Raw genomic sequence first — 12,354 nt, forward strand, 5'->3', positions numbered from 1 at the left:
CCCAGCACGCTGAGGTGGGGACAAAAAATAACTGGGGAGGGGTCCCTGAAACTGGGGAGGGTCTCTAAAAACTGGGGAGGGGTCCCAGAGCTGGGGAGCACCATGGCCCAGCACGCTGAGGTGGGGGGAAAAAATAACTGGGGAGGGGTCCCAAAAAAAAACTGGGGAGGGGTCCCAGAAAAACCTGGGAGGGGTCCCTAAAAAACCTGGGGAGGGGTCCCAGAACCTGGGGAGCACCATGGCCCAGCACGCTGAGGTGGGGGCAAAATAAATGGGGAGGGGTCCCTGAACCCTGGGAGGGTCTCTGAACTGGGGAGGGGTCCCTGAACCTGGGAGGGTCACCAGAAAAAACTGGGGAGGGGTCCCAGAGCTGGGAGCACCATGGCCCAGCACGCTGAGTGGGGAAAAAAATAAATGGGGAGGGGTCCCAGAACCCTGGGAGGGGTCTCTAAAGCTGGGGAGGGGTCCCTAAAACTGGGGAGGGGTCCCAGAACTGGGGAGGGTCCCTAAAACTGGGGAGGGGTCCCTAAAACTGGGGAGACCATGGCCCAGCACGCTGAGGGGGGGGAAAAAATAACTGGGAGAGGTCTCTAAAAAATACTGGGGAGGGGTCCTCAGAAACCTGGGGAGGGGTCCCCACCCTCAACCCTTTTCCCCCCCACTTTTTTCCCTTTTATTTCCCCCCTTTATTTTATTTTTCTCTTTATTTTATTTCTCTTTCCTTTCTTATTATTTATTTTTTCCTTCATTTTATTTATTTTTTCCCTTGGTTTTATTTATTTCCCCTATTATTTTTTCCCCATTATTTTTCTCCTTTATTTTTCCTCCCCTTTATTTTTTCCCTTTTTTTGCCCCTTTTTTGTCCCATTATTTTTTTCCCTTTTCTTTTCCCCTTTTTTTCGTTCTCTTTTTTCTTTCTTTTTCTTTCTCTTTTTTCTTTTTTTCTTTCTCTTTTTTTCTTTTTTTCTTTCTCTTTTTCTTTTTTTTCTTTCTCTTTTTTTCTTTCTCTTTTATTTTCCCCATCAATTTCCCCTTTTTCCCCCCTTTTTCCCCCTTTTTTCCCCCTTTTTTCCCCCTTTTTTCCCCCTTTTTTCCCCCTTTTTTTCCCCCTTTTTTCCCCCTTTTTCCCCCCTTTTTTCCCCCTTTTTTCCCCCTTTTTTCCCCCTTTTTTCCCCCTTTTTTCCCCCTTTTTTCCCCCTTTTTCCCCCTTTTTTCCCCCTTTTTTCCCCCTTTTTTCCCCCTTTTTTCCCCCTTTTTTCCCCCTTTTTTCCCCCTTTTTTCCCCCTTTTTTCCCATTTTCTCCAATTTTTTTTCCTATTTTTCCCCAATAAATTCCCCATAAATTCCCCATTTTTTCCCCCATTTTCCCCATTTATTCCCCATAAATCCCCCATTAATTCCCTATTTTTTCCCCCATTATCTCCATTTTTTTCCCATTTTCTCCAATTTTTTCCCCATAAATTCCCCTAATTCCCCATAAATCCCCCATTTTTTTCCCATTCTCTCCATTTTTTCCCCATTTTTTCCCATTTTTTCCCCATTTTTTCCTCCAATTTTTTCTCACCTTTTTTTCCTCCTTTTTTCCCCATTTTTCCCCATTTATTCCCATAAATCCCCCATAAGTTCCCTATTTTTTCCCCATTATCTCCAATTTTTTTCCCATTTTCTCCAATTTTTTCCCCATATTTTCCCCATATTTCCCCATTTTTTCCCCATTTTTTTCCCATAAATTTCCCATTTTTTCTCCATTTTTTCTCCATCTTTTCTCCATATTTCCCCCCATTTTCCCCCATTTTCCCCCCATTTTCTCCATTTGTTTCCCATTTTTTCCCATTTTCTCCAATTTTTTTCCCCATAAATCCCCCATAATCGTCCATTAATTCCCTATTTTTCCCCCATTTTTTCCAATGTTTTTTCCCCATTTTCTCCATTTTTTCCCCATAATTCCCCATAAATTCCCATAATTCTCCATTTTTTCTGCATTTTCTCCCCAATTTTTTCCCCCATTTCCTCCAATTTTTTTCTCATTTTTTCCCCATTTTCCCCAATTTTCTCCATTTTTTTTCCTCATAAATTCCCTTTTTTTCCCCACTTTTTCCCCATTTTTCCCCCTTTTTTTCTTGCCCAGGTGCTGGTGAAGAGCAACAACCTGACGGAGCGCATCGTGTGATCCCGGGCAAGGTGGAGGAGGTGTCCCTACCTGAGCAGGTGGACATCATCATCTCGGAGCCCATGGGCTACATGCTGTTCAACGAGCGCATGCTGGAGAGCTACCTGCACGCCAAAAAATACCTGAAACCTACAGGTGAGAGCATGAAACATACAGGTGAGAACATGAAACATACATGTGAGTTACCTGGGATCGCAGGTAAGGGGGCTGGAGAGCTACCTGCATGCTAAAAAGTACCTGAAACCTACAGGTGAGAGCATGAAAACAACAGGTGAGAGCATGAAACATACAGGTGAGAACTGAAACATACAGGTGAGAACATGAAACACACAGGTGAGAACATAAAACACACAGGTGAGAACATAAAACACAGGTGAGGGGCTGGATCACAGGTAAGGGGCTGGAGAGCTCCCTGCATGCCAAAAAATACCTGAACCTACAGGTGAGTTACCTGGAAATACAGGTGAGAACATGAAACACACAGGTGAGTGCATAAAACATACAGTGAGCACATAAAACACACAGGTGAGCACATGAAATACACAGGTGAGCACATAAAACACACAGGTGAGCACCTGGAAATACAGGTGAGTGCATAAAACACACAGGAGCTACCTGCACGCCAAGAAGTACCTGAACCTACAGGTGAGAGCATGAAACATACAGGTGAGAACATGAAACATACAGGTGAGCACCTGGAAATACAGGTAAGTGGGCTGGAGAGCTACCTGCATGCTAAAAAGTACTGAAACCTACAGGTGAGAGCATGAAACAACAGTGAGAACATAAAACATACAGGTGAGTGCATAAAACATACAGGTGAGAACATGAAACACACAGGTGAGAACATGAAACACACAGGTGAGAACATGAAACACACAGGGGAGGCTGGAAATACAGGTGAGCTCATAAAACACACAGGTGAGAGGGGCTAGGGGGGCTGGAGAGCTACCTGCATGCCAAAAAGTACCTGAAACCCACAGGTGAGTGCATGAAACATACAGGTGAGAACATGAAACACAGGTGAGACATGAAACACACAGGTGAGCACCTGGGATCACAGGTAAGGGGGCTGGAGAGCTACCTGCACGCCAAAAGTACCTGAAACCAACAGGTGAGAACATGAAACATACAGGTGAGTGCATGAAACACACAGGTGAGAACATAAAACACACAGGTGAGAACATGAAACACACAGGTGAGAACATGAAACACACAGGTGAGAACATAAAACACACAGGTGAGGGCTGGGATCACAGGTGAGAACATAAATCCCACAGGTGAGCACCTGGAAATACAGGTGAGGGGTCCTGGGGGGGCTGGAGAGCTACCTGCATGCTAAAAAATACCTGAAACCTACAGGTGAGAGCATGAAACACACAGGTGAGTGCATGAAACATACAGGTGAGAACATGAAACACACAGGTGAGCACCTGGGATCACAGGTAAGGGGGCTGGAGAGCTACCTGCATGCTAAAAAATACCTGAAACCAACAGGTGAGGGCATGAAAACAACAGGTGAGAACATGAAACACACAGGTGAGAACATGAAACACACAGGTGAGAACATGAAACACCAGGTGAGGGACTGGGATCACAGGTGAGGGGCTGGAGAGCTACCTGCACGCTAAAAATACCTGAAACCTACAGGTGAGGGCATGAATACATAGGTGAGAACATAAAACACACAGGTGAGAACATAAAACACACAGGTGAGGGCTGGAAATACAGGTGAGTTATCTGGGATCACAGTGAGGGGGCTGGAGATCTCCCTGCACGCCAAAAAGTACCTGAAACCCACAGGTGAGTGCATGAAACATACAGGTGAGAACATGAAACATACAGGTGAGAACATAAAACATACAGGTGAGGGCTGGGATCACAGGTGAGAACATAAATCCCACAGGTGAGCACCTGGAAATACAGGTGAGCACATAAAACCCACAGGTGAGAACATAAAACACACAGGTGAGAACATAAAACACACAGGTGAGAGCATGAAACACACAGGTGAGGGCCTGGGGGGGCTGGAGAGCTACCTGCATGCCAAAAAGTACCTGAAACCTACAGGTGAGTGCATGAAACACACAGGTGAGCACATAAAACACACAGGTGAGAACATAAAACACACAGGTGAGGGGTCCTGGGGGGGCTGGAGAGCTACCTGCATGCCAAAAAGTACCTGAAACCCACAGGTGAGAGCATGAAACACAGGTGAGAACATGAATACACAGGTGAGCACATGAAACACACAGGTGAGAACATAAAACACACAGGTGAGAACATGAAACACACAGGTGAGTGCATGAAATACACAGTGAGAACATAAAACACACAGGTGAGAACATGAAACACACAGGTGAGGGGCTGGGATCACAGGTGAGGGGGCTGGAGAGCTCCCTGCACGCCAAGAAGTACCTGAAACCTACAGGTGAGAACATGAAATACACAGGTGAGAACATAAAACATACAGGTGAGAACATGAAACATACATGTGAGTTACCTGGGATCGCAGGTGAGGGGCTGGGATCACAGGTGAGGGGGCTGGAGAGCTACCTGCATGCTAAAAAGTACCTGAAACCCACAGGTGAGAGCATGAAACACACAGGTGAGAACATGAAATACACAGGTGAGCACATAAAACACACAGGTGAGAACTAAAACACACAGGTGAGCACATAAAACACACAGGTGAGCACCTGGAAATACAAGTGAGCACATAAAACATACAGGTGAGAACATGAAACCACAGGTGAGAACATGAAACCCACAGGTGAGAACATGAAACACACAGGTGAGAACATGAAACACACAGGTGAGAACATGAAACACACAGGTGAGAACATGAAACACACAGGTGAGAACATGAACACACAGGTGAGAACATGAAACACACAGGTGAGAACATGAAACACACAGGTGAGAACATGAAACACACAGGTGAGAACATAAACACACAGTGAGAACATGAAACACACAGGTGAGAACATGAAACACACAGGTGAGAGCATGAAACACACAGGTGAGAACATAAAACACACAGGTGAACACATAAAACACACAGGTGAGGGTCCTGGGGGGACCTGGGGGTCCCTGAACACCCAGAAGTTTCTGGAACCCTCAGGTGAGAGGCTGGGAGGACCTGGAGGGGCTGGAACCACAGGTGAGGGGTCCTGGGGGGTCCTGGGGGTCTCTGCACACCAGGAAGTGCCTGGAACCCACAGGTGAGGGGTTTGGGAGGGGCCTGGGGGGTCTCCAGGATGTCCCCCCAGGGTGTCCCCTGTCCCTCACCTGTCCCCCCCCCACAGGTAACATGTTCCCCACGATCGGGGACGTTCACCTGGCGCCCTTCACGGACGAGCAGCTCTACATGGGCAGTTCACCAAGGCCAACTTCTGTGAGTCCTGATCCTAATATTGATCCTAGTCCTGATCCTGATCCTGATCCCAGTCCCTGATCCTGATCCTGATCCTGGTCCCTGATCCCTGATCCCAGTCCCTGATCCCAGTCCCAGTTCACCAAGGCCAACTTCTGGTGAGTGCTGATCCTAATCCTGGTCCTAATCCTGATCCTGATCCCAGTCCCTGATCCTGATCCTGGTCCTGGTCCCTGATCCCTGATCCCAGTCCCTGATCCTAATCCTGATCCTGATCCCAGTTCACCAAGGCCAACTTCTGGTGAGTCCTAATCCTGGTTCTAATCCTGGTCCTGATCCCAGTCCCAATTCCTGATCCTGATCCTGATCCCTGATCCTGATCCTGATCCCAGTCCTTGATCCCAATCCCTGATCCCAGTCTCAGTTCACCAAGGCCAACTTCTGGTGAGTGCTAATCCTGGTTCTAATCCTGGTCCTGATCCCAATCCTGATCCCAATCCCTGATCCTGATCCCAGTCCCTGATCCTGATCCCAATCCCTGATCCCAGTCCCAGTTCACCAAGGCCAACTTCTGGTGAGTGCTGATCCTAGTTCTAATCCTGGTCCTGGTCCTAATCCTAATCCTGATCTCAGTCCCAATCCCTGATCCCAATCCCAATCCCTGATCCCAGTCCCTGATCCTGGTCCTGGTCCTGGTCCCTGATCCCTGATTCCAGTCCCTGATCCCAGTCCCTGATCCTGATCCCAGTCCCTGATCCTGATCCTGATCCAATCCCTGATCCCAATCCCAGTCCCTGATCCCAGTCCCAGTTCACCAAGGCCACTTCTGGTGAGTCCTGATCTGATCCTGATCCTGGTCCTAATCCTGATCTTAGTCCTAATCCTAATCCTGGTCCTGATCCCTGATCCTAATCCTGATCCCAGTCCCTGATCCCAGTCCCTTCACCAAGGCCAACTTCTGGTGAGTCCTGATCTGATCCTGATCTAATCCTAATCCTGGTCCTGATCTCAGTCCCCAATCCTGATCCCAATCCCTAATCCTGATCCCAGTCCCTGATCCCAGTCCCAGTTAACCAAGGCCAACTTCTGGTGAGTGCTGATCCTAATCCTGGTCCTAATACTAATCCTGATCCTGATCCTGATCCCAGACCCTGATCCTGGTCCTGATCCTGATCCCAGACCCTGATCCTGGTCCCAATCCCTGATCCCAATCCCTGGTCCTGATCCCAGACCCTGATCCTGGTCCCAATCCCTGATCCCAATCCCTGGTCCTGATCCTGGTCCTAATCCTGATCCTGATCCCAGTCCCTGATCCTGATCCCAATCCCAGTCCCAGTTCACCAAGGCCAACTTCTGGTGAGTCCTGATCCTAATACTGATCCTAATCCCAATCCTGGTCCTAATCCTAATCCTGATCCCAATCCCTGATCCCAGTCCCAATTCACCAAGGCCAACTTCTGGTGAGTGCTGATCCTAATCCGGTCCTGATCCTAATCCTGGTCCTGATGCTGATCCCTGATCCCAGTCCCTGATCCCAGTCCCAATCCCAGTTCCCATTTGGGGTCTCTGAGCCCCCTCCCACCATTCCCCCTCCTCTCCCCAGGTACCAGCCCTCATTCCAGTTCCCACCCCAATTTGGGGTCTCTGAGCCCCCTCCCACCCCCATTTCCCCTCCCCAGGTACCAGCCCTCATTCCCAGTCCCTTTTCCCAGTCCCAGTTCCCATCCTGGGGGTCTCTGAACCCCCTCCCATCATTCCCCCCTCTCTCCCCAGTTCCCAGTCCCAGTTCCCACCCCAATTTGGGGGTCCCTGAGCCCCCTCCCACCCTTTCCTTCTCTCCTCAGTCCCAGTTCCCACCCCATCCTGGGGTCCCTGTGCCCTGTTTGGGGGTCTCTGAGCCCCTCCCACCCCCATTTTTTCCCCCTCCCCAGGTACCAACCCTCATTCCCAGTTCCCAATCCCAGTTCCCACCCCATTTTGGGGGTCCCTGAGCCCTGTTTGGGGGTCTCTGAGCCCCCTCCCACCCCCTTTTCCCCCTCCCCAGGTACCAACCCTCATTCCCAGTTCCCAATCCCAGTCCCTGTGCCCACTCTGGGGGTCCCTGTGCCCTGTTTGGGGGTCTCTGAGCCCCCTCCCACCCTTTCCTTCTCTCCCCAGTTCCCAATCCCAGTTCCCACCCCAATTTGGGGGTCCCTGAGCCCCCTCCCACCCCCATTTGCCTCCCCAGACCCCACTCTGGGGGTCCCTGTGCCCCATTTTGGGGGTCTCTGAGCCCCCTCCCACCCATTTCCCCCTCCCCAGGTACCAGCCCTCATTCCCAGTCCCAGTTCCCAATCCCAGTTCCCATTTGGGGGTCTCTGAGCCCCCTCCCCCATTTCCCCATGTCTCCCCAGTTCCCAATCCCAGTTCCCCCCCATTTTGGGGGGTCTCTGAGCCCCCTCCCACCCATTTCCTCTCCCCAGGTACCAGCCCTCATTCCCAGTTCCCAATTTGGGGGTCCCTGTGCCCCAATTTGGGGGTCTCTGAGCCCCCTCCCACCATTCCCCCTCTCTCTCCCCAGGTACCAGCCCTCATTCCCAGTTCCCTATCCCAGTTCCCACCCCAATTTGGGGGTCTCTGAGCCCCCTCCCACCATTCCCCCCTCTCTCCCCAGGTACCAGCCCTCATTCCCAGTTCCCAATCCCAGTTCCCACCCCACTCTGGGGGTCTCTGAGCCCACTCCCACCCCCATTTTTCCCCCTCCCAGTACCAGCCCTCGTTCCAGTTCCCAGTCCCAGTTCCCACCCCATTTTGGGGGTCTCTGAGCCCCTCCCCTCTCTCCCCAGGTACCAGCCCTTGTTCCCAGTTCCCTATCCCAGTTCCCACCCCATTTTGGGGTCTCTGAGCCCCCTCCCACCCCCTTTTTCCCCCTCCCAGGTACCAGCCGTCGTTCCACGGCGTGGATCTGTCGGCGCTGCGCGGGGCGGCCGTGGATGAATACTTCAGACAGCCCGTGGTGGTGAGGGACAGGGACAGGGGACAGGGGACAGGGGACAGGGACAGGGGAGGGGTCCTGGGTCAATCCTGGGTCCTGGGATCAATCCTGGGGTCCTGGGATCAATCCTGGGGTCCTGGGATCAATCCTGGAATCAATCCTGGGATCCTGGGGTCAGTCCTGGGGTCCTGGAATCATCCTGGGGTCCTGGGATCAATCCTGGGGTCCTGGGATCAATCCTGGGGTCCTGGGATCAATCCTGGGGTCATGGAATCAATCCTGGGGTCATGGAATCAATCCTGGGGTCCTGGAATCAATCCTGGGATCCTGGAATAATTTCCTGGGATCCTTCATGGGATCCTTCTTGGAATTCCTGGGATCCTGGAATCAATCCTGGAATCATCCTGGAATTCCTGGGATCCTTCTTGGAATTCCTGGGATCCTTCCTGGATAATTTCCTGGAGTTTTGGGACCCTGGGATCCTTCATGAAATCCTGGAATAATTTCCTGGGATCCTTCATGGGATCAATCCTGGAATCAATCCTGGGATCCTTTCCTGGAATTCCTGGAATCAATCCTGGAATCCTTCCTGGGATAATTTCCTTGAATTTCTGGGATCCTTTCCTGGAATTCCTGGGATCATTCCCGGAATCCTTCCTGCAATCCTTCAATTCTTCCTTCCTGAGATCCTTCCTTCCTTTTCCTCCATCCCTCCCTCCCTCAAGTTTGGGACCCCAGGATCCATTTTGGGCCCCCAGGAGCACTTTTGGGTCTCTCTGTGCCCCCACCCCAAATTTCCTCATTTTCCCCCAATTTCCTTTTTCTCCCTTTTTTTCCCCTTTTTTTCCCCCTTTCCACCAATTTTTTCCCCATTTTCCTTTTTTCCCCTTTCTCCCCTTTTTCCGCCATTTTCCCCATTTTTTCCCCTTTTTTTCAATTTTTCCCCCACTTCCCCCCTTTTTCCCCCTTTTTTCCCTTTTCCCCATTTATTTCCCCATTTCCCCCCTTTTTTTTCCCATTTTTGCCATTTTCCCCCAATTTTCGCGCTTTTTTTTTTCACATTTTCCCCATTTATTTCCTTTTTTTCTCCATTTTTTCCCCCAATTTTTCCCTTTTTTCCATTTTTCCCCATTTATTTCCCCATTTTTTTCCATTTTTCTCCATTTTTTCCCCATTTTTTCCCCAATTTTTCCCATTTCCCTCATTTTTCTCCTCTTTTTTTTTCTTCACATTTTCCCATTTATTTCCCATTTTTTCCATTTCCCCAATTTTCCCCAATTTTTCCCCTTTTTTTTCCATTTTTCCCCCAATTTTCCCTTTTTTTTCCACATTTTCCCCATTTATTTCCACCATTTTTCCCCATTTATTTCCCCTTTTTCCCCATTTTTTCCCCATTTTTTCCCATTTATTTCCATTTTTTCTCCTTTTTTCCCCATTTTTTCCCCATTTTTTCCCCATTTTTTCCCCTTTTTTTCGCCTTTTTTCCCCATTTTTTCCCCATTTATTTCCCCTTTTTTCCCATTTTTTCCCCATTTATTTCCATTTTTTTCCCCATTTATTTCCATTTTTTCCCCAATTTTCCCCATTCTCTCCCCATTTATTTCCCCCTTTTTTTCCCCATTTATTTCCCCATTTATTTCCCTTTTTTCCATTTTTTCCCCATTTTTTCTCCATTTTTTCCCCAATTTTCCCCATTTTTTCCCCATTTATTTCCCCCTTTTCCCCCATATTTTTCATTTTTCTCCCAATTTTTCCCCATTTATTCTATTTTTTCCCCATTTATTTCCCCATTTTTTTCCCCATTTATTTCCATTTTTTCCCCATTTCCCCCCCAGGACACGTTTGACATCCGGATCCTGATGGCCAAATCCGTCAAGTACACCGTGAACTTCCTGGAGGCCAAGGAGGGCGACCTGCACAGGTGGGGCTCAAAATGGTCTGGGGGCTCAGAGAGGAATTTGAGGGGTGGTCTCACCCCCCCCAAAGCCCCCAGACCCATTTTATCCCCCCTCCCCAGGATAGAAATTCCCCTTCAAGTTCCACATGCTGCACTCGGGGCTCAGTTCAACGGAGCGGGTCTGGGTGCCAACATGGGTCTGGGGTCTCACAGGAGGGGGATTTGTGGGTCTGGGGGCTCACAGAGTGAATTTGAGGGTGTCTCACCCCCCCCAAAGCCCCAGACCCATTTTATCCCCCTCCCCAGGATAGAAATCCCCTTCAGGTCCACATGCTGCACTCGGGGCTGGTTCACAAATGGTCTGGGGGCTCACAAATGGGTCTGGGGTCTCACATGGGGATTTCTGGGGGCTGGGGGCTCACAGAGGGATTTGAGGGGTGGTCTCACCCCCCCAAAGCCCCCAGACCCATTTTCCCCCCCCTCCCAGGATAGAAATCCCTTCAAGTTCCACATGCTGCACTCGGGGCTGAGTTCACAAATGGGTCTGGGGGCTCACAGGAGTGGGTACTGGGGCTCACAGGGGGTTTGAGGCTCACAGAGGGAATTTGAGGGGTGGTCTCACCCCCCCCAAAGCCCCCAGACCCATTTTCCCCCCCTCCCCAGGATAGAAATCCCCTTCAAGTTCCACATGCTGCACTCGGGGCTCGTTCACGGCCGGGTCTGGGGTCTCACAGGGGGGATTTGTGGGTCTGGGGTCTCACAGGGGGGATTTCTGGGTCTGGGGGCTCACAGAGGGAATTTGAGGGGTGGTCTCACCCCCCCCAAAGCCCCCAGACCCATTTTATCCCCCTCCCCAGGATAGAAATCCCCTTTGAGTTCCACATGCTGCACTCGGGGCTCGTTCACGGCCGGGTCTGGGGGTGTCACTGTGGGGATTTGTGGGTCTGGGGGCTCACAGAGTGAATCTGAGGGGTGGTCCCAGCCCCCCCCAAAGCCCCCAGACCCATTTTCTCCCCCTCCCCAGGATAGAAATCCCCTTCAAGTTCCACATGCTGCACTCGGGGCTCGTTCACGGCCTCGCCTTCTGGTTCGACGTCGCCTTCATCGGCTCCATGTGAGCTCTGGGGGTCTTGGGGAGGGAATTTGGGGAGGGGTCTCGTGCTCCTGGCTGACCTTTGACCCCTCCCAGAATGACAGTGTGGCTCTCCACGGCCCCCACGGAGCCCCTGACCCACTGGTACCAGGTGCGCTGCCTCTTCCAGTCGCCGCTCTTCGCCAAGGCGGGGGACACGCTGTCGGGGACGTGTTTGTTGATTGCCAATAAAAGGTGGGTCTGGGGGCTTCAAGAGGGGTCTGGGGGGTCACAGAGGGGATTTGGGGGGTCACAGGGGGGTCTCAGGGGTCACAGAGGGGTCTGGAGGGGTCTGAGGGGGTTTGGGGGGGATTTGGGGGGTTTGGGACACGCTCTCAGGGACATGTTTGTTGATTGCCAATAAAAGGTGGGTCTGGGGCTTCAAGAGGGGTCTGAGGGGGGATTAGAGCAGGTCTGGGGGGTCACAGAGGGATTTGAGGGGTTACAGGGGGGATTTGGGGGGGATTTGGGGGGGTCACAGGGGGGTTTGGGACACGCTCTCGGGGACGTGTTTGTTGATTGCTAATAAAAAGGTGGGTCTGGGGGCTTCAAGAGGGGATTTGGGGGGTCTGAGGGGGGATTAGAGCGAGTTTGGGGGTCACAGGGGGGATTTGAGGGGTTACAGGGGGGGTCTGAGGAGGATTTGGGGGGTTTGGGACACGCTCTCGGGGGACATGTCTGTTGATTGCCAATAAAAGGTGGGTCTGGGGGCTTCAAGAGGGGTCTGGGGGGGTCACAGGGAGGATTTAGGGGGTCTGGGGTGGATTTGGGGGTCACAGAGGGGATTGAGGGGGGGTTTGGGGGC

The 12,354-nt window shown here is 51.0% G+C and overlaps 1 protein-coding gene across 1 annotated transcript in view; it reads left to right on the forward strand.

The window, feature by feature from the left end:
* The window catches only part of CARM1 (coactivator associated arginine methyltransferase 1), a 29,560-nt gene that overhangs the window by 16,245 nt on the left and 961 nt on the right, over positions 1-12,354 (forward strand). Inside the window, 8 exon segments of the mRNA XM_033083680.1 lie at positions 2,129-2,162; positions 2,165-2,305; positions 5,479-5,567; positions 5,679-5,704; positions 8,463-8,544; positions 10,356-10,441; positions 11,442-11,531; positions 11,607-11,744. Of these exon segments, the coding sequence (XP_032939571.1) occupies positions 2,129-2,162; positions 2,165-2,305; positions 5,479-5,567; positions 5,679-5,704; positions 8,463-8,544; positions 10,356-10,441; positions 11,442-11,531; positions 11,607-11,744 (686 nt within the window).

Source organism: Catharus ustulatus, chromosome 33 (genome assembly GCF_009819885.2).
Source record: "Catharus ustulatus isolate bCatUst1 chromosome 33, bCatUst1.pri.v2, whole genome shotgun sequence".
NCBI classification, from domain to species: Eukaryota; Metazoa; Chordata; class Aves; order Passeriformes; family Turdidae; genus Catharus; species Catharus ustulatus.